This window comes from Aquarana catesbeiana, linkage group LG06 (genome assembly GCF_042186555.1).
Source record: "Aquarana catesbeiana isolate 2022-GZ linkage group LG06, ASM4218655v1, whole genome shotgun sequence".
NCBI classification, from domain to species: Eukaryota; Metazoa; Chordata; class Amphibia; order Anura; family Ranidae; genus Aquarana; species Aquarana catesbeiana.
In genome coordinates this window covers 157207791-157233927 of record NC_133329.1, presented here as the reverse complement: position 1 = coordinate 157233927, position 26137 = coordinate 157207791, and the positions used below count along the sequence as shown (strand labels likewise).

Sequence of the window (26137 nt, the reverse complement as noted above, 5' to 3'; positions counted from 1 at the left end):
TATTTATATAATTTTTAGGACATATAGATACTGCAAATGTGTCTTCATACAGTATATCTTAAGGGTAAGATATCATTAGATTTGACTTGTGCTATTTTTTTTTTACATTTTCAGGGCTATTTTGATAAAACTGTTCTGTATTATGGATTTTACACAAATGACACCATCAGAAAAGATCCACATCTTGCACCTTACAATATGCAGCTTGCGTATATTTTCACCATTGGATTGTATATGGCTGTCTGCTTCCTTATCCTGCTTTTCAGGTAAGATGTATAGCATCTGTACGGCTAAAAACAGAGCAGGGCTACACCATATTATGCTGCTCATAAGGACCTTTTCTCTGAATTCCTATTTGTTAAATAATTATATTTAAAAAAAATGGACATGCAGTGGGAAGAAACTTTAATTGGACTGAAAGGCTCATCACCTGGGTGACATGTGACTTTTCTCTACAGCTCTTCCTCCTAATATTCATTTCTGCCACAGGAAATGACACAAGTCTACAAATAAGGAAAACAAAGAACCCCCAAAGCACTGACCCACCCTGCCCAGCTGGAGCATTAACATTGAACGTCTCTTTTTTGCTTCTTTTGGTCTATTAAATATACCATTAAAAGCATTGTGTTATATCAGTTTGAGAAGTAAAAAAATACCTGTTGATCCTGCCAGAAATCTTTCTCTTGCACGGTAACGTGTTGTGTGAGATCAGCTCATTAAAAATGAATAGGCTGCCAACACACCCGAACATGCTTAAAATTGCACTCGGCCATTTTTTTGTTGTAAATTAATATATGTCATCAAACGACCATGAGTTATTATTATTATTATTCTTCAGGATTTATATAGCGCCGACAGTTTACGCAGCGCTTTACAACATTAGGGCAGACAGTACAAGTACAATACAATTCAATACAGGAGGAATCAGAGGGCCCTGCTCGTTAGAGCTTACAATCTAGGAGGGAGGGTCAAGTTATACAAAAGGGTAATAGCTGTGGGGGATGAGCTAATGGAGAAAATAGTGCAGTTGTTAGATGGAGGCAGGATAGGCTTCTCTGAAGAGGAAAGTTTTCAGGGATCGCCTAAAAGTGGATACATTTGGAGACAGTCTGGCAGATTGGGGTAGGGAGTTCCAGAGGATAGGCGAGGCTCGGGAGAAGTCCTGGAGGCAGATATGGGAGTAAGTGATGAGGGAGCTAGAGAGCAGGAGGAACGGAGATGGCGTATAGGTTGGTATTTTGAGACTAGGTTAGTGATGTAGCTCGGGGCACAGTTGTGGATGGCTTTGTAACTTATTGTTAGTATTTTGAATTTAATTCGTTGGGCGAGTGGTAGCCAATGGAGGGATTGGCAGAGAGGGGTAGCAGACACTGAGCGGTTTGTAAGGTGGATGAGTCTGGCAGCAGCATTCATGATGGACTGAAGGGGGGATAGTCTATTTAAAGGTAAGCCAATGAGGAGTGAGTTGCAGTAGTCAAGGCGAGAGATAACCAGGGAGTGAATCAGGAGCTTTGTGGTTTCACTGGTTAGAAAGGGACGTAGTTTAGAGATGTTGCGGAGGTTGAGACGGCAAGCTTTGGAAAGTGATTGGATGTGGGGCCGAAAGGAGAGTTCAGAATCCAGGATAACACCTAGCACCCTGACATGTGGGGACGGGTGGATGGTTTTGCCATTGCTCTTGACAGAGAAGTCCGGGGAAGAGGCACGTGGGGGAGGAAATATTATAAGCTCGGTTTTGGACAAGTTGAGTTTGAGGAAGTGGTGTGACATCCATACAGATATGTTGGTTAGTAAGTTAGTGATTCGTGAGGAGACTGATGGGGTGAGTTGAGGGATGGAGAGATAGATTTGTGTGTCATCAGCATAGAAATGATATTGAAAGCCGTGAGAGGCTATCAGCTGACCCAGGGAAGAGGTGTAGATTGAAAATAAAAGAGGTCCAAGAACAGAACCTTCGGGGACCCCAACAGAGAAGGGAAGAGGAGTGGAGGAAGTAGAATTGTAAGTGACACTGAAGGTGCGTTGGGATAGGTAGGATGAGAGCCACTGAAGAACACAGTCATGGAGACCGAGGGAGTAAAGTTTTTTGAGGAGGAGGGGGTGGTCAACCGTGTCAAAGGCAGCTGAAAGATCCAGAAGTGGGAGTACAGAATAGTGTCCGTTGGTTTTTGCAGTTAGTAGGTCATTTGTGAGTTTTAAAAGAGCAGTTTCTGTGGAGTGTTGAGGGCGAAATCCAGATTGAAGGGGATCAAGAAGGTTGTTTTTAATGAGGTGGTCACTCAGTTGGTTGTAAACCAGGTGTTCAAGGAGTTTAGAGGAAAAGGGGAGCAAGGAGATAGGGCGTAGGTTGTTAGGATTGGTGGGGTCCAAGGACGGCTTTTTAAGTATGGGGGTGACCAGTGCATGTTTTAGAGCATTGGGGAAGATGCCAGAGGTGAGGGAGAGGTTGAAGATGTGGGTTAGAGAGTGTAGGATGGGGTCAGAGGGTGACCGTAGCATTTGAGAGGGAATCGGGTTCAGGGGACAGGTGGTTAGGTGGGCATGAGTTGTCATGTGTTGCAACCAATTTACTTAGTGCTTTGGGGTGCTGTCCAAAAAAGTCAGGTTTGTTATTTGTGAACATGGAGTTACTGATCATGATCTGAAAGCACATTGTGTTGTCACTCTATAAAAATAGGAAGTGCTTGAATAAAACATCCATGGCAGGTCATCAAGTATTTATTTTACTGAAAGCTGCAGATTTAAAGATTAAAACCTCTTTTTAAATTACATTAGGATGTTTATGTTAGAGTTTGGTGATTTGGAATTACATAATAAAGTAACAGTGGGGTTTCTTTAATATCATACCATTTCTTGGCACAATGTTTTATCGCTTTAATGATTGTTTCAATTCTGCTATGCTTTGATAAATACTTAAATCGGAAACTTCATCCTAAAGTGGAAGTTCCGCTTTATGTCCTTCCTCGTTAGCAGCTATAGTGTTTAATATTTTCTTTCTAGGGTGAAGAGCCTCCTTAACTTGGCTGTTCACATATAAATATAAATAATCAGCACAAATGATTTATCAGAGAGTCCAAAAAGATAAATAATGGAGTCAGAATATGGTAAATAATATGGTGTATGCAACACAGTGACTTTTTTGCTGTTTAATTTCTAAAGGGAAAACACAGTATATTTTTTAGAAAACATACTACATTTTGAATTGTTATTGTATTGTTTGAAGCAAACTAATTTATTTGTAAAATGTTCACACTTTATACAGCCTTTTTTCTTGAATATTTTTATGTTATTAAATTAAGAAATTTGTAGTTCACCTTCGCTCCATGAAATTACTATGTCTCTCTCTCTCTTTCTTAACATCTGTTGCTATGAGACATCAACATTGTTTTCAGTGAATCAGACAATTTATATCTGCAATGTGAAAAGGAGCGGTAAAGCACAACCATTTCGCAAAATGCGTATTTTAATTATCGAGCTGCAACGCTATCAAAAGAAAAGTCAGGACATTCACTATTGCTGGGTTCAGTGGGTCAAAGGGGTTTTATTTTGCTAAGAGAAAGAATTACTTCCAGATTCAGAAGAAGGGTGAGCTTATCAAAATGTATCTGGCCTGCCGCAGTGTGGTTACTAGTTCAGATGTAAGACCCAAGTTGATCAGTTGTGGCTTTTGCATCCATATCCTCAAATGCTTCCTCTCCATGTTGCCAAAAGCTTTGGATCTTCAAACTATTTTCAGAATGGGGTGGACCCGACCCATCTGAGCCGAAGAGGCAAGGGAAGTTCTAGCAGTAGCTGCTTTTTGTAGCAGGTACTATGATCTTATGAGCTAACAGAGAAGAATAGCTACTGCTTCAACTCCTCCTATACCCTTATTGTGAGCAGCACTTTGAGGATCAGGGGGTACTAATACACAAAGCAAAAGTTTTTTATTTTAGAGATCCATCTCTACCATTGATTCCCCTAGTTTTACTCCCTCTAGTATGTATGATGCATGCATATTTCTAACCCCAAGTGCATAACTACATTTATCAACATTAAACCTCATTTGCCCCATACACTATATTACCAAAAGTATTGGGACACCTGCCTTTACACACACATGAACTTTAATGGCATCCCAGTCTTAGTCCGTAGGGTTCAATATTGAGTTGGCCCACCCTTTGTAGCTATAACAGCTTCAACTCTTCTGGGAAGGCTGTCCACAAGGTTTAGGAGTGTATCTATGGATAGGTGTTCTAGCAGGTTGAGGTCAGAACTATGTGCAGGCCAGTCAAGTTCCTCCACCCCAAACTTGCTCATCCATGCCTTATGGACCTTGTTTGTGCACTGGTGCGCAGTCATGTTGGAACAGGAAGAGGCCATCACCACACTGTTCCCATAAAGTTGGGAGTATGAAACTGTCCAAAATGTCTTGGTTTGCTGACGCCTTAAGAGTTCCCTTCACTGGAATTAAGGGGCCAAGCCCAACCCCTGAAACACAACCCCACACCATAACCCCCCCTCCACCAAATGACTTGGACCAGTGCACAAAGCAAAGTCGATAAAAATATGGATGAGCGAGTTTGGTGTGGAGGAATTTGACTGGCCTGCACAGTTTTGACCGCAACCCAATAGAACACCTTTTGGATGAATTAGAGAGGAGACTGCGAGCCAGGCCTTCTCGTCCACATCAGTGCCTGACTTCACAAATGTGCTTCTGGAAGAATGGTCAAACATTCCCATAGACACACTCCTAAACCTTGTGGACAGCCTTCCCAGAAGAGTTGAAGCTGTTATAGCTGCAAAGGGTGGGCCAACTCAATATTGAACCCTATGGACTAAGACTGGGATACCATTAAAGTTCATGTGCGTGTAAAGGCAGGCGTCCCTATACTTTTGGTAACTTTTGGTAATATAGTGTATTTGCCCAATTAAACAATGCATTGAGGTCGGCTTGTAAATTGGAGACATCCTGTAAAGATGTTATGCTATTGCATAGCTTGGTGTCATCTGCAAAGACTGCAATTGTACTTTTAATCGCAGACTCTATATCATTTATTATCTATATTAAAAAGTAAGTGTTACTACAATGAACCCTGGGATACACCACTTAGATAGGGTACCTTAGACCAGCCCTAAAAATTTCCACTCGCCTACTCGCATTTGGCGAGTGGAAAAAACTTGAGGGCGAGTGTGGGGCTGCCTCGGAGGGGGGAAGGATGCCGCCGGCAGGCGGGGTTAAATGGGAGCTGTGCTCCCAGCGATCAGCCAGAAACCTGGGGAAGAGAGAGGCGAGTCGGCTGGATCACACAGTACGGGGATCTCACACTGTGACACAGCATGGATTTGAATTGTCCAGCGACCACAGTCAAACAAAGTCCCAACTCCTGGACCAGCTTCTATGGTAGACAGTACACTGGTCCAATGCTGGGAAATTGAATTAGTGTGACGTCTATCATAAGAGCCAGTCCAGGAGGCGGAACTTTGTTTGACTGCGGCTGCCGGGCCATTCAAATCCATGCTGTGTCACAGCAGGTGATCCCCACTCTGTGTGATCCGGCTGGCTCCCCTCTCTCTGATCCCCATGCACTGGTTAGGCTGCGCTGATGGACACAAGTGAGGCTGCGCTGATGGGCACTGGTGAGGCTGCGCTGATGGGCACTGGTGAGGCTGCGCTGATGGGCACTGGTGAGGCTGCATTGATGGGCACTGATGAGGCTGCATTGATGAGCACTGGTGAGGCTGCATTGATGAGCACTGATGAGGCTGCATTGATGGGCGCTGGTGAGGCTGCATTGATGGGCACTGATCAGGCTGCATTGATGGGCACCAGTGAGGCTGCATTGATGGGCAATGATGAGGCTGCACTGATGAGGCTGCATTGATGGACACTGATAAGCTGCATTGATGGCCACTGATGAGGCTGCATTGATGGGCACTGATGAGGCTGCATTGATGAGCACTGGTGAGGCTGCATTGATGGGCACTGATGAGGCTGCATTGATGGGCACTGATCAGGCTGCATTGATGGGCACCAGTGAGGCTGCATTGATGGGCAATGATAAGGCTGCACTGATGAGGCTGGATTGATGGGCACTGATAAGCTGCATTGATGACCACTGATGAGGCTGCATTGATGGACACTGATCAGCCTGTATTATTGTGGCACCAATGAGGCTGCACTGATGAGACTGCATTGATGGGCACTGATGAGGCTGCACTGATGAGGCTGCATTGATGGGCACTGATAGGCTGCATTGATGGGCACTGATGAGGCTGCATTGATGGGCACCGACAGGCTGCATTGATGGGCACTGATGGGCACTGATAAAGTTGTTAATATTTATTTTTGTAACTTAATTCTGCATAAAACATTTAACAGTGTAATTTCATGAGATCATTTATAAGTGCATTTTTAGGGGAGGAATTAGGGACGGGGCAGGGTAGGAGTTGGGTGGGGCAACTGGTGGCGAGTAACTCTTAAGGCCTGGCTAGTAGCTCAGGACTTGACATTTTGAACCCTGCCTTAAACCATTCAGAGCATGATTCATTACATGACAAGAGAGGAGTCAAGAAACTGTGGATTTTAACCACTTGCTTACTGGGCACTTAAACCCCCCTTCTGTCCAGACCAATTTTCAGCTTTTAGCGCTGTCTCACTTTGAATGACAATTGCGCGGTCATACAACACTGTACCCAAATGAAATTTTTATCATTTTTTCCCACAAATAGAGCTTTCTTTTGATGGTATTTGATCACCTCTGCGGTTTTTAGTTTTTGTTAAAAAAAATTGAAAAAGACAGAATTTAAAAAAAAATTATATTTTTTTATATTTTGTTATAAAATTTTGCAAACAGGTAATTTTTCTCCTTCGTTGATGTACGCTGATGAGGCAGCACTGATGGGTACCAATAGGTGGCAGTGATGGGCACTGATGGGTGGCAGTGATGGGCACTGATTGGGCACTGATTGATGGCAGCACTGCTAGGTGGCACTGATTGGCACCACTGGTGGGCATTGATAGGTGACACTTGTGGGCATTGATAGGTGGCACTTGTGGGCATTGATAGGTGGCACTTGTGGGCATTGATAGGTGGCACTGCTGGGCACTGTGGGCACTGGCAGGTGGCAATGACAGCAGGCACAGATGAGGCATATGTGCCTCCTTCCTCTTCGGGACCGATGTCCCTTTGACATAAGCCGGTGATCGGCTTTTTTTTCCTCCTCACGCTACTAGCGTGAGGAGAAAACGAAACCGATCACCGAGCTATTGTTTACATCATGTGATCAGCTGTCATTGGCTGACAGCTGATCACATGGTAGGGGGGCCGGGACCAGCCCTTTACTCAGATCTGTGATCTTCCGAGTCTCCGTGACTCGGTGATTACAGCGCGCACACCGTGCGCCCTGCAGGGTGTGCGCGGTGCGCGTGCACAGGGGAGGACGTCCCATGACTGCCTCCCGGAAATTGAGGTCTGCGCTGCAGCCGTCATTCGGTGACGTCATTCGGTAACAAGTGGTTAAGCCACACAAATTATTAACTATTTACCTACTGTATGTATTTACTTAGCTTGGAATGCATCTCTAACAGACATGTCAGTGGCGGCCACTCATACGGAACGCAGGAGCGCCACCCCCCTAATCCATGCACCCGGCTCCTAATCTACATGCAGGGCACCAGACACGTGGATTTCAATGTTTGTTTTTGAAGCACATGATTACATTCTGAGGCGCTAATTGACTTCAAAAAGGGTGGGGCAGGCAGTTCTGTGACATTTTGTGTGACAATAGCGAATTAATATTCGCTAATGTCTTCCTGTTTCTCCTCCTGGCCAATCAGGAAGCGGGTCCTGAGACCCAATTGGCCGGAAGTCCTAAGACCAGATTGGCCTTGAGTCCTACGTCCTGATTGGCCTGGAGGAGAAGCGACCGCCGGGACTTGGAAGGAGACGCAGACCGGTTCACCTAAACCTGATGCCAGTTTTACATGATGTCAAGGTAAAACTCAAAACATGGGAGAACCTGCCACTATCTTTATTAGGTCAGGTTAATTTGGTTAAAATGAGAATTCTTCCCAAATTTAATTATTGGTTCAGGAATTCCCCCCCCCCCCCCCCCCAATTTGATTCCAAAAAGGTTTTCACCAAACTTAACCTATTGCTGTCCTCATTTTTGTGGGGCTCTCACCCTCAATGCTAAAAATTAACTATCTTAAGGCCCTCTTCACAAGGGGGTCTGACCCTACCTGACTACCACAAACATTTTGTCACCTATCAACTTGTAACTGCTCAGTTGTGGTTAGGTCCTGACTTTTCTAACCCTGCTACGGTCCTGGAGGCAGCAATCAAATCTTCCCTAGAAGCTCTCAAATCCCTTCTGTTCCTTGGCCCTAAAGCTCGGTACACTTTGACTCCATCCGTGCTCACTACCCTTAAGATCTGGACGTAGGGTTGGGTTATGAATCCCAGACCCAGATGGTGCTCTCCCCTAACACCCCTCTCTGGCTCAATCCCACCCTACCGCACCTATGCTCACTTTCAGAGCCCCACTACTGGACCAAATACAATATTAAAACCATTTCACATATAGTGGATCAAGGTACTCTCCTTTTCTAATATTTGCACATAATATAATATCCCGGCTTCCTACTATTTTAGATATTGGCAACTATCCCACGCCTTTGGTAGCCAATTTTCCCATTCCACTGTAGTAGTCATGGTAACACTCTCAGACATGTCACTTCTTTGGTGGAATTGGCTGGTGGATATTCCAGAGCTTGAGAACGAAGATTGGTCTGACCTTTGGGATGCTCCCTTCAAATAACTCTCTCTTACGGACAGGCTCATACAATTTAAAATTGTTCACAGAGCTTATTTTACCCTCTGCTGATGCCACAAATTGGATTTGCCCCCCCCCCCCCAAACTGCTGGAGGTATACTTATCTACTTGGCAATTTCATACATATTTTCTGTATGTGCCCCGCCATAGTCCTGTACTGGGAGGCAATAATTAAAATCATCATTGCAACTACTAGTGTTGCCTTTATCTCCTCCCCATGTATATGCTTGCTGGGCCTCTTTAAGGAACTGGCCCCCACAGTAGCTGTGAGGACACTGCTGGGACTCCTCCTGTTCTACATAAGGAGGGTCATTATCCTGAAAAAGCCTGCTCCACCGATCGTAACATTTTGGAAGCAAGTTCTAAATGCTACTCTGCCCTTGTACCAAGAGACCTACAACAACAGAGGATGCCCCAAGAAGTTTGACAAAGCAGAGTCAAAATGGCTACAGTCTTGATGTCTGACACTCCTTGATTAACATAACAAATTTCCTGAGCCCAGATCCACCTAGGCTATATGACAGGGCTGATGTTTTCTTGGGGACTCTGAAATGATTTCAGCAAAATACTCCTAATAGGTTTCACGCACACACACAAGTTTTTTACTCTATGGCCGTAGCGCCTTGTTTGTGCCTTTGGCTAGGATTGTACGGGTGGGCGCCCCTATGCGGGCAATTCCTCACTCCAATGACAATCTCATGTCTGTGAATGGGCTCCCAAACCAGCTGGCTGTTCTCTGTGATGAGAACAGTCAGACAGGTTGGAAAACCAGACAATTTAAAAGTCCTCCAGCCATGAAACTGAAATAGTAAGGATGCAGTTTCTAAGAGGTACGGCTTATACTGTTAACATCAAACAATAGTATTAAAGCTGTGCACTTACTGGACACTCACAATAGACATAAAATTGTAATTAATAACAGAATAGAATTACTTGGGTATAACTTCTCTAATGAGACAGTTAGTATGCGCAACCATTGTCATACTGGATTTCAAATCTTTTAAACTACACTGACAAGTTGTTTGAATTCAAGTGGCTACCTCTGCACCAAAAAGAAAAATACAGTTGCACTTTTCCTTTGCAGATAATAGACAGGAAAGCAAACTGTCCTTCGATGCAGGTCTGATGCTTTTGTACCTTTCACGGCATCTCTCCTGTTCTCAAGTCCCTGTCACTCACATGACTATCTTAGGAAACCTCCACCCAGTTCCTTCAACAGTATTCATCTAGTAGTAGCTCTGTAAAGCAACAAATAAGGGAATAGTGCAGACCGCAGACCAATGGTATAAAATTTCAGTTTATTAAAATTGCAATAAGTAAAGGCACATCTATTGTGCAGTACTGTAGGTTTCATCCCAACATATACAGTATACAAAATAAATTCCAAGAAAATAACAGGATATTAAATATCGGGAATGAATACATCAATAGAGTAAAACATAATAAAAACAGATCATTTTTATTGTGTACAATCAGACCTCTACTGCCCCTAAAAATACCAACAGTATAGTTTAAAAACATAGTTTTACAGACATTAGAGTATGTAGTAATATTAGCATGCATAGTCTATGTGTTTGACGGATATCTCCTCTTCCTCAGGACCTTGTACGCTATGTAAATACTTGAACTGAAATAAAAGCCTTGTGCTGAAATATGAACAAAAAAGATACATAATATATAATAGAGCTAAACTAGTATCCAAAAAAATACAAAAGAAAAAATAGAACTCAAATCTGTCCATGGCAGCAGAAAAAAAATGTAATTGCCTCAAAAATCCCCACACTCATCCCCACTACGGTATGGATAAACCTCTTCACTATGGGACAAGCGAAAAGCGCCCACCAGCCCCCTGCAATACTAACCACATTCAAGAAACACTAATGCCGCGTACACACGATCGGATTTTCCGACAACAAATGTTCGATGGGAGCTTGTTGGCGGAAATTCCAACAGTGTGTAGGCTCCATCGGATATTTTTTGTCGGAATTTCCGCCAAACAAAATTTGAGATCTGGATCTCAAATTTTCCGACAACAAAATCCGTTCTCGTAAATTTCGATCGTGTGTACACAATTCCGACGCACAATGCTCTGGATCAATTACGAGACGGAAGCGATCGGTCTGGTAAAACTAGTGATTGTAATGGAGATAGCACATTCGTCACGTTGCAAATTTTTAAATCTTTTAATGCAGCACATTCTCTTCTTCTTTATAATGCTAGAATAATGAAGTTGTTTTTCTGCTAATATTCACACAGAGTTCTGAAAAAATGATTTCTTTATTATTTCTCCTGATCTCCTGAATATTTATTTTTTCTTTTCGTCAGATCTCCATAATAATGTGTTTAATTTTTGTTTATAATAGGATATGATTGCTGTGGGGATCAGTTTCTCTAGCGCTGCTTGCCTCTTTTGTTTATGATTGTAATGCAGATGTTTCACCTACCACAGACAGGGCAGCTCCCTGTACTTGTCTATGAATAGGGGGAGGAAGTTGTGATCATTGAAGTCATCCATTTTCTCTCCGAGACACAACACAAGATAAACCCTAATGTCAGGCTAAACTCTCCTAATCTTGTCCCAATATAGGCCTCAATCTAGAAGCAGTATAGGCCACTGATGCACCAAGTTAAACTTGTAACTTCGTTAGAACGATCGGTGCTTCTGCTACTCCTTCCTCCGCTCACAGATTGTACATACGACGCACGCGTGTTACGCTTTATATACACTGCGCATGCGTGAAACTCTGCCCACCCCTGACGTTCTTTCTAGTCTATTCCCCGCCCCTTGTCTTTCAGCGCAGTGGGAGAGCACATGGCGGAGAAAGAGCAAGTGCATGCAGACAGCAGCAGCAACGACGAAAGGCCAGAGCCACGAATGTCCCGATCCAAGAGTAGAGGAGTAAGGCCTCAAATACGACCTTTATAGAGATGGTGGAGATATTGGACATCTTTAAGAGGGCCGACTATGATGGGAAGCATGGACCTTACCCAAACCAAAATGTCAGAAAGGCCAAGATCATGGCTAAAGTTGTGAGAAGACTGCACAGGAATTTTGGGGTACGACGATCCAAAGATCAATTGAGGAAACGCTGGTCAGACCTGAAATTGAGGGAGCAGGATCAGTACAGAACAATCAAGAGAGTTCTTCAAAAAAGTAAGTAGTTATCGTGTGTTCCTAATATTATTATTGCTTGCATGCTGCTCCATGTGCTTTTCTTTACTGTTGTACAGTTTAAAATGGCAAGTTTCAGGTTCGTGGGCACAGTAATCCTTCGTAGTAAACATCGTTAGTTCGCCCACTAATACGATGTTTTTGGCAGATCCAGGTTAACTACATTTGTTCAGGCCTATTTGTATTAAAAGAAGTTTATGACATTGTTGTCCAGATGGGTTTGTACTAGAATCAAATGCAAACTTGATTCAGTGTAAGGAGAGGATATTCAGCAGCTGTTTACACATCTAAATGCAGGAGCACAAGTGTGGGACACCAGAACAAACTTTTTAGGGTGTCCCACACAGGGGTTCCAGTGGATACTAGGGTTGTCTCCATGTGTGAAAATTGTACAAAAAACATAAGTATTCCAGCTTTATAAAGGGAAAAAGATAATATCTTCAGCTTGGAACTCTGCCAAAAAAGACAATTGTACGACACTTCCAAGCAATGTTTCATATTACTATTTCTGGCCTCAAATATCTGTGTGCTAAGTATACCTTTTTTTATTCACATAGGGGAGAAAAGACTCGGGACATCTGAGGACACCAGGGACCCCCACCTCCTAAAGAAAAGCACATCCCCACACCACAACCAGAAGATGTGGAGGAAGGAGAGGTTTATGAAGTGGGCGAAATAGTGACCAAAACAAGTGAGTGTCTGAGACCACAGCTTCAGGTAATAGATGGATGCCTGCATATTTATAATACATGGTGTGTTTTTTTATTTTAGGTGATGTGGATGTTGTGGAAGAAGAATCTCATTTCACAAGTGCAAGTGCACATGTCCTCATCGGGATGATCATGGTGTGCAATCGTGATTTACAGAAGATCAAGGAAGACATCAATGATGTGGAAAAAAGACTCAAAAACATCATTAATGTTTTAGGCAGAATCTAAAACACCCCAAAATTCTTCTAGTTTGTTTGTATTTTTATTATTTTCACACATTTTAAATATTTTTTAGAAAGCCAAATTTTGAAGATGCACACAGTGTGTCAACATGTGCTATCTGCCATCACGGGATATCAAGGTTTTGGGGGTGCAACCCTTTCCTCGCAAGTAATGTAGATGAGAGGAAGGGGTTGCACCCCCGAAACATGTCCATTGATCCCTCATGATGGGAGCCAGCACACGTTGACATTAGGCATGGGATCAGGAGGGAAATCTCCATTTTGACTCTCAATTTGTGTGCATCTTCAAAATTTGGCTTTCACAGGGGTGACATCACCTCATCTGATGAAGGCAATATCAACACAGTTTGGACATACTAATGTCTGATATTGCCTTCACTTTGTCAAAGCTGAAGTTGTAAGCTGTAAGTTCCTGAGTTGTGTAATGTATTATGGTTTTAAACATGCCTGTTTTAACACAAAAAAGGCTATTTGTACTATCAAAACAAAAATGTTATTACTAAAATATGTTGGTTTGTTCAAAAACCCTTTTCTAACGCACATGTGATTGTGCACAGAGTAAAAAGTTTTCTACTCAACAATGTGTGGCTTCTTCTTTCAATGCTCAATATAATTTTTTGGACTAAGTTGGTGTTTACACTGAAATGGGGGTTATTTACTAAAGAAAAATCCATTTTGCACTACAAGTGCACTTTCAGTGCGGTTTCAAGTGCACTTTTGCAGTGCCCTTGGAGTGCAAAGTGGATTTTCCCTTAGTAAATAACTCCCACAGTGCTTTATAATTTGCCACAATCATGCCATTTTTGCGACTCACCAAAAAGCCCAAAGGGTGGCACACTGGCTATTAAACTTCCCTTTTATAGTGCCGTTGTACCTGTTGTACGTCACCGTGTTCTTGGCGTTCGGAAGTTCCGACAAGATTTATTTGACCGTGTGTATGCAAGACAAGTTTGAGCCAACATCCATCGGAAAAAAAACATGAATTTTGTTGTCGGAATGTGCGATCGTGTGTGAACAAAAAATTATCACTTGTGTCACCAAAGATGACACAGCAAACTAAGCTCTTACCTGCAGGGAGGTTTGTCATACATTTTGAAGCCCAATCTCCCTCTTGCTAGTCTATGGTCTTTTGCTTTCTGGGAAAATAGTCTTTATTGAAATTAGGCATAAATTTATACAGCACATTTGAGATCTATGCATAGATACATACAATATTGTCACATGTGGTACGATTACATACATTAGCGCCTTACAAGGCTGGCATTGCATAGCAAAGATATATCTATTGTTAATAGCTCTGTAAAGTTCTAACAGACTGAGTTGGAACGTTTATTATATAGTTGTGCGTTTTGGTTATTAGGTGTTGATATTCTTGTTTTCACGCATTACTATACACATGTTTCCCCGTCTCCCAACCATCCGTCCCATATCCTTGAGTATTTGTGACTGTTTCCCCTGTGTTTGTAGATCAACTGCTTGTATGGGAGGGAATTATTAACATCCCTCTTCCAGCTTGTTATGGTAGGGGTTACATTCTGCATCCAAGTCTTAGCAATCACTTTCCTGGCCAAAAACAGGACTTCAGGATATAAATGTGGCTTGGTATTTATCAATATCCACGTCTGGAAGAAGACCGAGTATGCACAGTTTTGGATCCAGCACCACAGGGGAACCCATTTGGTCGTGTAAGAACTTAATCACTTGACTCCAGTATGTTTGAATAATAGTGCATTTCCAGATTAAGTGAAAGAAGCTACCTCTCTCTGCCTGGCAGTGAGGACATACTACGGGCCGTGTAGGTTGAAATTTCCTTATTATGTTAGGTGTGAGGTATGCTTGGTGGATGATGTATATCTGTGTTAGCCTGTCAGACAGTTTTGGAGATGTTACTTTAACATTTTCTAGAATTTCCTCCCAGTCTGATTCACCAATGGCTCCTATATCTCTTTCCCATTTTGTTTTGGCTTTTTGCATTACTTCTCTAATTCTGGGTAATCTTATAGAGTAGTAAAGGTTGGATATCAATTTTTGCAAATCAGCTCCCATAATTATATCCAGGATTTGGGGATATTCCAAGATGCTACTTTCGTTTCTGAATTGAGAACGTAAGGCATGTCGGAGTTGTAGGTATTTAAAGAATAATTGTTGCGGAATAGAGTATTCTTCCTTAAGAGTTTGAAACGCTTTGGGCCTAGCGCTTACCATTACTTGGTGCAGGTATATAATTCCATATCTGGCCCACATAATAGGGTCTGGGATTTTTTTGAGTTCCACAAGCTGGTCGTTAGCCCATAAAGGAGTGTGCGTGTGGATATTCCCTATTTTAAGTTTTTTCTGGGCCAGTCCCCATATTCGTTGGTGATGTTTAAGTAACCCGTCATTAAATTGTGGACCTTTCCTATGAACCTGACCCCCTCGTAGTATAGTTTGAAGAGGGGTAGATAAGGGACTGTCTTGGCTACTCGCTACTAGTGTACTGTATCTTTGTCTTTCATTGTTATGGTAGTGGTGCATATGTGACAGTTGTGCCGCTATGTAGTATTCCTGCAGATCTGGCAGTGATGTTCCCCCCATATCTGTAGGGTTTTTAAGGATATTCCAAGCTACCTTATGTCTTTGATGTCCCCAGACAAAGGTGTTCAAAATAGATTCCATTTTTTTGAAAATCCCTATGGGGATATATAGTGGGGCATGCCATACCATGTAGAGGATCTTAGGTAGGATGATCATTTTTATAATATTTATCCTCCCCATTACTCCCAGAGGTAGTTTGGACCATGCTTGCGTTTTGGTTTTTATCATGTTAAACAATGGCTCTATGTTATTGACTGTATATTCGCGTAAGTCTCTTGTAACCAGTACCCCTAGATATTTGATAGTGTTTACTCTGACTAATGGTAGTTCCGGGTGTATATTGTTTGGGGGAAATTGGTCTATAGGGAGTATCTGTGATTTTTCCCAATTTATCCGTAGGCCTGAGAACTTCCCCATTTTGTCTATTGTGTCTAGAGCTGCTTGAAGTGATGGGCCCTGATCCGCTAAATAGAGTATCGTGTCATCAGCGTAAAGTCCGATCTTCTCTATATAGTCGCCTATTCTGAGACCCACTATGTCCATGTCAGCTCTTATAGCTATGGCCAATGGTTCCGCAGCCAGGGCATATAGCAGTGGAGAGAGGGGACACCCCTGGCGTGTGCCCCTCTCAAGGGGAAATTGCTCTGACATACAACCATTGACGAACACTCGTGCTTTTGGTGACTGGTAGAGTATTTGTACCCACTGTACAAAATTGGGACCGAATCCATATTCCTGTAGACATTCCCATAGAAAAGGCCATTCCACTGAGTCAAAGGCCTTTGCTGTGTCTAGGGCCACCACTACTCTGGTACCTCGATTGTCGTGTTGTGCTTGAATATTTAGAAAAAGTCTTCTTATATTCATGGCCGTATTTTTCCCAGGCATAAAGCCGGTTTGGTCTGGGTGTATTAAGGAAAGAATAACTTTGTTTAGGCGGGATGCTAGAATTTTGGCCAGTATCTTAATATCCACTTGAAGTAGTGAGATTGGGCGGTAGGATTCGGGGTATCTGAGGTCTTTTCCTGGTTTAGGTAGAACTATTATCTGTGCTTCCTGCATTGATGGAGGGAGTGGTTTATGTTCAAATATTTGTTGGTATAGTTTTTGCAATTTCGGGACTAGTATTTCAGGGAATGCAGTGTAGAATTCTAGTGGCAGGCCATCTAGTCCGGGGGCCTTAGATTTAGCTAGTTGGGACAGTGCTTCGGATATATCGTCTTGGCTAATGGGGGCGTCTAGTTGCTTGGCCTGTTCTAATGTGAGTCTAGGGAACTGAATTCTGTGTAGGTGGTTTTTAATTTCTTGTGCGGAGTATATTGTCTGGGTTTTATATAAATTCCTGTAGAAGTTTAGGAATATGTCTGCTACCTGGTGTGGGTCTGTCACCTCTTCTCCCTGTGGGGTGGCTAGGGTCACCACTACTGGGGGTTTTTCATTTAAATGTGCTAAATATGCCAGTAATTTACCTGCTCGCTCCCCGTGTTCAAAAATTTTTTGTTTTTTGAAAAAAACCTGTTGCTTAGCTTTCTCTATGTGCATTTGGGTTATTACTCTGGATTGCATTTGTACTTTATGGAGATTATCTGTATTGGGTTCTTGTGCGTATACCTGTTCCAGTTCCTGTAGTTTGTCAGTGGTCATCTGTAATAGCAGTTTAGATGAAATTTTAAATCTGTTTATTCTTAGTGATAATAGTCTACTGGCTTGGTTTTTGAAGTTGTCCCATGCTGCAGTATCTGAATCTGTGGTTATTAAGTTGTTTAGCATATACTGTAGTTCTTGCCCCACGCTCTCGAGATCTGGCAGGACCGATAACCAGAATGGATTCAGCCTCCACCCAGAGGTGGGCACCGCTTTTAATAGAGATGCTGTTATCCAACAAGGTGAGTGGTCTGATAGAGCTCGTGGAGCCATACCCGACCCTGTAATTTTGGGTAGCAGTGCATTTGAGGCCATTATAAAATCAATCCTGGACATCGTGTCGCAGCTTACCGAGTGACATGTGTACGCTTTTTTGGTCGGGTTTTGCCATCTCCATACGTCTGTTAACGCAAATTCTGTAAAAAGTCTGCAGAGTCTGGTTTGGTGCGGCACATTCCTGGACGCACCTCCCAGGTCTGGTCTGTCCAAATTTGGATTCATGGTTTGGTTAAAATCACCCAACCAAATAGCTGGAACTGATGGGTTTTGTGCCATGAATGCCAATCCCTTCAATACTACCTCAATCGAAAAAGGGGGGGGGATATAACATGCCAGAATCAATAGGGAGTTGCCTCCTATGGTGGCGTGTAGGAAGATGTATCTTCCCACTCTATCTGATTCTAGTGCGATTAGTTCAAAGGGCACTCTTTTGGCTACTAATATCGATACCCCCCTTGATTGATTGGTATGCGTACTGTGGTATAGCCATCCTATCCATGGTTTTTTTAAGGCTACCTGCATCTGACCTGTGATATGCGTTTCTGTTAGTCTATGGTCTTTTGGACCTTTGGGGTGGGTTTCCATTACTGTGGCCAACTGGCCCAATTATACATATCTTGTTGTTTGCTGTTCTATTTTCAGTGACACAAGTGATAATTTTACTGAACTCTTAGATACTATACCCCTCTTTTTGGATCCCTTGTTATCCTGTGTTGGCATTTATCCCTATGTTTGTAATTTTAGGAGCAATACTGTAGGTGTCTGACTGAACACAATAAAAATGATCTGTTTTATTATATTTTACTCTGCTATTGATGTATTCATTCAGGGTGGTATATTTAGAGTCCTGTTATTTTCTTGGAATTTTGTTTGCATAAGCAGAAAATGTGTGTTTATAACTATAACTGTCCCATATACATGCATAACTTCAAACTACCAGACTTTTTACAAACATTAATGCATACAGAAGGGTTTGTTTAACTTTTAGCTGATAATCTGAAAGGTTAAATTAAGATAAATGAAAAAGACTCTAGTTTTCCATTCAAAGCGGTAAAAGATAACAAGACAAATATGAGGACATTATTTTACCAAGTGAAGGAAATGGGTGTTTTCTTGAAAGGAGCACCACCACTGATTAACAGAGGCTGGAGTCATAAAACAATTATTGCATAAAAACACAGGGTCAATGTTCATACTTTCAGACCTGTCAGGATCTAAGAATAAAGCAATACAGGGTTATTTATTATTTTTGCGCTTAATTGCTAAGTGTGTGTCAGAAACCATGAAATCAGGCCGAGACAGAAGTACAGTTAAAGGGGTTGTAAAGGTAAAATTTTTTTCACCTTAATGCATTCTATGCATTAAGGTGAAAAAACTTCTGACAATACCGCCGCCCCCAGCCCCCCCGTTTTACTTACCTGACGCCTTGAAAGTCAGCTTCTCGTTCCCGACATCTATTCCTCCGCTCACCCTGGCCGCTGATTGGCTACAGTGGATGGATTGGGAGCAGCGCAGCCATTGGCTCGCGCTGCTGTCAATCACATCCAATGACGCGGCGCGCTGGGGGGCGGGGCCGAGTGATACAGTGAGCGGCTATAGCCGCCGGTTGTATCACGGGAGCGCGCCCGCAAGCACTAACCACCATGCGAGGGAGCTCGCATTAAGGTGGTTAATGCTTGCGGGGAGTATCTGAAACAGCCGCCGAGGGACCCCAGAAGACCAGGTTCGGGGCCACTCTGTGCAGAACGAGCTGCACAGTGAAGGTAAGTATAACATGTTTGTTATTTTTAAAAAAAAAAAATTTTACCTTTACAACCCCTTTAAATCACACTTGTTTAATAATAAAAGTAAAAAGAACAAACGTAGTCAAAACATAGCCAAACTTCAGTAACTGGAATGGATAGTCAGCCAAGCCAGAAATCAGGGATCATTGTAGTGGAACAGCAAGCAGGATCTGGAGCCAGAAGGGATGTCAGCAAAGCAAGTCTTGATCAGGATCGCAGGAGATAGTTTCTGTGATGTTGACCAAGGTGAAGGCAGAGATCCACTGGGCTGAACAGCTTAAGTAGGCAGGAGTGACAAGCAGGATATCATCAACAGCTGAGTACCTGTGGAGAGATAGGAGCTGGCAATTGCCCGACAGTTGAGCGGCCAGCTCTGAGAAGGAAGGGCTGAGCCCAGCCCTGACAGTGTGCCTACAGACAAAAGATTATCTTTTTTTGATCCAGCCCATTATGGAAAATTATTGTATATCTATAAACACATCTCTTCTGATATCTCATGGGCATCCCTTCTTGGAAAAAAATCAGTTGAATAGATCACATTTTACCTGACATTAACTGTTCCTTTCACTAAAGATAAGCTGCCATCAGGAGTCAGGTGCCTATAGATGATACTCTCCCTATCTAAGCCTATTTTTGGCCATCACATCAAAATATTATCCAACGTCTATAGGGGAGTGTACATAAGCCCTCCGCGAGCATCCTCGGGGAACAAAAATGATGTTAGAAAATCCTGTCTGATCGTAATGTTTTTCTCAAGTGCCTGGACTGTATGTGCAGTGCTCGCAACCCCCCCTTCCCAATTGTACTAATTGGGGCTGCTTGTGTGACTATATCATCACCACGCATAATATGCATAGCCAAGACATCACATGTTTCTAGTGTGTAGATCGAGCTTTACAATGCTTTCTCCCATTCTTCCAGCCGATCTGAAATGTGCTTTCTCACAGGTAGATCTTTTGTTAGAAAGATCTTTTAGTGTTTAAATTGTGCTTACATGTTCAACCACAATTTGACATCTGTTATTGCCTTCTATGTTTTTAGGTCAGGGAAAAAGTAAAAATAAAATAATATGCAGTACATCTCTGCAATGCATGCATATTTTACAATGTGTATCCCTTCAAGTACAGAAAATATCCATTGATCTGCCAGATCAGCTCCTAGTTTCTTGTTGTGGGCTATAAAAAATGCTTTCAAGGGTTAAATTCAACAAACCAAAATAAGAGGAGTTTTTTGTCAAAGTTTATGTATTTTTAAAATTAAGTTATGGGTCAGCTTTATTTTAAAGAAGAAATCCAGTTTCCAGTTTATCACTTATATAGGCTTGATGTGGTCCCTCCTATTCACCATCTTCTGTGCATGACAGTTTAAAGTAGTCCATGCAATGATCTTCTGACCATCTCATTCTGGCTATGGTTCAAATCTAACTTTCAGCTGCGTGACACTGGCTGTCCTGTGTCTGACTGCAGTTTTTATGCCCTTTCTAGTTCTCCAAACTGCAGGGTTGATGTATTCAGATCCCTGATAATATAAATAGCAGTAAACCCACACCAGGCAATGCTGACATGCAATTATTGACATGTCTCTCTCCTAGCAGAATTTAGTTTGCACATAGAGGTGGTTGTGTGTTGCAAGGGTAGTATGCACATTAGATTTCCTTTGCTTGCTATGCCCAAACACAATACAGCCTCAATCTACTGGCAGTGTATTCCGCTAAGTCTCCTGAGGCATTCCCTAGGGAAGGGTAGTCCCTGTGTTGGTGCACACCTTAGTGATGCCAACCCTTTGGGAGTCGCTTCACCCTGCCCATACAGAGAGAACAGCACCACAACTTTTAGATTCAGTTAAAATGTGCTGTATTATTATATTACTGCTATTTTCTTTTTTTTGTTATGCCTGGATTGACCAGTGGTATGGGAGAACAGTGGAATATCATTGACTTGATGACCCGGAGTTCTGCTTTTAAGCTTATGAGTTTTTAAACTGATGTTTTGCATCTGCTTTTACTATATACAGTATACACAATCTTTGTTTTACAAATATTTAATACATACCTAAAGATCCCAGGGCACTAGGGGCTAGCACAACACTTTAAGGCAGACTGGCTCTAACTGAAACCTCCAACTCTGCTTTCTACTAGGGGATGCATCACAGTAATGAGTTGTTCATCTGTGTTTGTAAATTTCACCTTGATTTCTGTCCACGGCTGTTTTTGTTTCCAAGATGGCTAAATAGACAAATAAAGTAATGACCCAAAAGCTCCACCTCTGAAAAAGAATACAACATTTTAACAATACATTTTCCTGATTCAGAACAGATTAAACTAAAATAAACTACACATTCCCTTTTAACATCTTTTCTTTGTGGAATTATACCTTTGGTTCTAATACTTTCCTAATCTGTTCTGTTTTTCAGCATGGCAAAGTCATTCAGGAAGAATTTTATTAACCCTTCTACCCATATGGGAAACACTGCAAAACTGCTGTGCAGCTGGGATTTCAGCATAAATAATGAGAAAGCTGTAAAATTAAAGAAAATACATCTCAGTACACAAATAAAGGTAGAATATTAAATAAAACAAATTTCCTGGTACCTAATGATTTAGTGTGTACCAATTGCAGAATTTTCTATGAAGTTTGGCATATTATACCGTGTCTCTTGTTTCCTGCCAATGAAACTGGTTTCAAAACTGGTTTCAACCAAGCAAACAATCTAGTGATTTACGGTAACAAAGCTGACTCTATAGTATTGTTCATTCTTTATGTAAACTTTGAAACTGATATGAGATGTACAGTTCCAAGATTTGAGTAAAAATGATAATAATGCTCCACGCCACCACCTTTTGGACACATTTACCACTAAGCCACTGTGGACAGCACCATGATTTAGTGGTTAGACCGGGCCCCTGGTTCGAATGCTGGTCAGGACACTCTGTCAGTGGCGGCCCGTCCATTAGGGGTGCACGGGCACCGTCCCACTATCCATGCATCTGGTCCCCTAGCCTACATGCAGGGCGCCAGACTATGGATTCCAATGGGGGGGGGTTTGAAGCACGTGATTAGAGTCAGAGGCTCTAATAGGCTTCAAAAAAGGGTGGGCTCTTAGCGCAGAGCACTGCGCTCTGAGCCCACCCAGTTGTGTGACAATAACAAATGAATATTCGCTATTGCCACACTGATCCTCCCCCCAGTCAATCAGAAAGCAGGTCTTGAGACCCATTGGCCGAAAGGAGAAGCATTCCAATTGGCCTCCGAGGAGGAGGGAGAAGACGTCACGCAGGGAAGCCCGACCCACCAGCTGCCATGGAGGAGCGTTCTATAGGCCGTCATCTCCCTCCATGCCTGTGTGCTGTGCCCCCTGTACCCATCCCCTGCCAGGGTAGGCTTCAAGGTGGAGAGAGGAAACAAAGAGGCTGGGACACTGGGGGGAAAGCCGCCGCCGGCAGGCCAAAACAAGGTAAGAGAGCAAGCGACCAGGGGGTGTGTGTATGGTGCGCGGTGGCCTTGCTGGAGCGACGGGGGGGCATCTGTGGTCAGGTCCATCTGTCGCCCCCCCCCCCCCCCCCACGACCGATGGAGCACCAGCCGCCACTGCTCTCTGTATGGAGTTTGCATGTTGTATTTCTGCTTGCATGGGTTTCCTCTTGGAAATCTAGGTTCTTCCCACACTCCAAAGACATGCTGGTAGGTTACTTGTCTCCTGTCTAAATTGTCCCTAGTATGTGTGTATGCATGCATGTGAGATAGGGACCTAATTGTAAGCTCATTAAGGGCAGGGACTGGGGTAAATCTACAGTATGTAAAATGCTACATAATTGTCGGTTCTATAAAAAAACTATAACAAACACATTCATTAAAAATAAATTCAATGAAATTGAATAGTAAAAAACTGTTTTGTAAATGGCATCACTTATTTCCATTGTATCCATTCTGACCAAACAAAAAATTTTGGTTTTGGTTACTGACCACCAAAAACTATATAGATGTATGTATCTACAGAATGCAGCCTTGTCTACAGAACTCTAGGCTTATTGCCTAAAATTATCTACAAAGGAAATATAATTTGGTGCCCATAATAATCACATCAAACAATAAATATTATTTATAGATAAGTTTTTCAGCCACATGCTGTGCTCCCAGAACAATTGCACTGTTATCCAGACAGACTGCCATAATCAGAAGGCAAATGCTGCGACAGGCACACAGCATGGGATCTGAAGTTGGCAAATTTCTTATCTAGGGTAGGATACAATTAAGTTTTCTAACCTTCAATATAAATGAAGTCTGAAACCTAATGGATAAATATGTAAACTGGAAATAAGGGGACATCAATATTTTTAATACATGGTTCAATTACTCTCCTGCATTGCTTAGAATAAAATCACGTGATTACATAGTTACATAGTTGGTAAGGTTGAAAAAAGACACCAGTCCATCCAGTTCAACCTGTGGTATGTGAGTGCGCTTGTTTTTATGTCAATAGTACATTGTATATCCCTGTATATTGTGTTTTTTAAGGTGCCCATCTAATAGTTTTTTTAAACTATCGACGCCTGCTGATACCACTGCTTGTGAAAGAGAATTCCACATCCTTACCGCTCTGGCAGTAAAGAACCCTCTACGCAGTTTACCCGCTTGCCAACCAGCCACCATCATTTTACTGAGGCAGGTCGGCGTAATCCCGCAAGCCGTCTTAGCTATACGTCAGCTTGTGGGATGGGGATATCACGGTCGTGATGATGGCCAGCCTTGAGCGTTTGCGGGCACGAGAGGCAGAACATGGAAGTTTATGTGTAAACACACAAATCCCTGTTCTGCTCTGTGAAGAGTGACAGATCGTGTGTTCCTAATAGCTAGGAACCACGATCCGTCACTTCCTCTAGTCAGTCCTCTCCCCCTTCAGTTACAAACATGTAGCAGGGAACACATTTAACCCCTTGATCGCCCCTAGTGTTAACCCCTTCCCTGCCAGTGACATTTTTACAGTAATCAGTGCATTTTTATAGCACTGATCGCTGTATAAATGCTAATGGTCCCAAAAATGTGTCAAAAGTGTCCAATGTGTCCGCCATAATGTCTCAGTTCCGATATAAAAATCGCAGATCACCGCCATTACTAGTAAAAAAAAAAATAATAATAAAAATGCCATCAATCTATCCCCTATTTTGTAGACCCTATAGCTTTTGTGCAAACCAATCAATATACACTTATTGCGATTTTTTTTTTTTTACCAAAAAATATGTAGAAGAATACATATCGGCCTAAACTGAGAAAAAATTATCTTTTTTTAAAAAAAAAATGGGGATATTTATTATAACAAAAGGAACAAAATGTTGTGTTTTTTCCAAAATTGACGCTTTTTTTTTTGTTTATAGCGCAAAAAATAAAAATCACAGAGGCATTCAAATACCAAAAGAAAGCTCTATTTGTGGGAAAAAAGGACATACATTTTGTTTGGGTGCAGCATCGCACGAAGCGACGCAGTGCCGAATCGCAAAAAATGGCCTGGTCATTCAGCAGCCAAATCTTCTGGGGCTGAAGTGGTTACGTTTTTCCAATCGATATTCACTGTATGATCTCTAGCAATACTGACCACTGTAAATTTTCAAACCAGAATTCACTACTTTATAATCCCCCCCCCCCCTCCCCCAATATCTCAGTTTGTGTACATGTTTGGCCAATTATTAAAATGTTTTTTTTATTTTTTAATAATGGCTCATTAATTTAAAGCCTACAACTTTGGCATTGTGATTTATGACTGGCAATGGCTCCACCTAATGCAGTTTGCAATCCTAGGTAGAATGACATTTTGATACTATGATAATAAGTGTAGATGATGAAATTACTTTTTATTTTTATGTTATTGGACATTCAAAAAAAATGTAAAATAAGTTAAGTACATTGTTTTTTTTTTTTACATACATTTTTACATACAGCTTAAAGTCTGTAGGGGCCTGAGAATCACACAAAAAGTGCCAAAACGCCACAGGTTGTGCATTGGGCCTTTAGGCCTTAATGGTGCTTTATTAACTGTGCACCTAACAAGGTATGCAAATGCACAGGAAATTCAATGTGTATATAAATTTGTTTTATTTAAAATTATTTGCAGAATTACCTTTTTCTATCAATTGAAAACAGATGCTTTCTTTCAGTATGAGTAAATGTAAAAGGTAAAACTGCTGGCAAAATAAAACTTTGGTAGTTTTAATCTGCTTTTACCCACACATTTGTTTATATGCAAATATCTACATTAATTCATGAGGTTGCTTTAACATATTTTTTTATTGTAGGAAATGCTGTCAGAAAAGTTGCTGCAGAAATTAAAGCTTTCAATTAGTCAGAGACTGTCTCGGCTTGCCATTCACCTGGTTGCTTGGATCGCAACAATAGGGTTGGCAGTTGGCTGTTGTGCTGGAGTATACTTCCTCTGTGTTCATGTTGGATTATCTGTACAGGTAATCTTTTTGTTGTCTTATGAACCCTTTTTTTAAAGTGGACAAATTTAGCAAAATCCTACAAAATGTTAACAATGTGTCTAGTAGATTTCTGTATATGAGTTTCAGCTTTTAAAGAACTTTTTTTTACTGTGATTGTATTAGAAGAACTAAACATAATAGGCCTTCATGCATCCTCGTGCGGGCAATCCCATTCATGTCAGTTGGATGAACTAGCTGCATAGACACAGCTGCTCCTGCAGCCAAATGCATACAGTGCAGGGCTGTACAATAAGATTGCCGCCTCATCCCTTTAAACCTGAACACATATTAATTACACACATTCTGTGGCTAATTAAGGTGATAATAAAAATCACTTAATGGCTTATCTGTATTAAATTAGCCCCAGAACCTGTGTAATTCATATGTGTTCGGGTTTAAAGGGATGAGGTGACAACCCTACTGTGCAACTGCACAGCTGTCAA

General features: G+C 42.0%; 1 protein-coding gene across 3 annotated transcripts in view; it reads left to right on the top strand.

The window, feature by feature from the left end:
* Window positions 1-26137, top strand: part of TMC5 (transmembrane channel like 5) — a 276225-nt gene that overhangs the window by 112091 nt on the left and 137997 nt on the right. For all 3 annotated transcript variants that reach the window (XM_073591105.1, XM_073591106.1, XM_073591108.1), the window contains exons 9-11: window positions 115-266; window positions 21635-21779; window positions 25509-25673. In XM_073591105.1, coding sequence (XP_073447206.1) covers window positions 115-266; window positions 21635-21779; window positions 25509-25673 — 462 coding nt within the window. The remainder of the gene's footprint in view (window positions 1-114; window positions 267-21634; window positions 21780-25508; window positions 25674-26137) is intronic.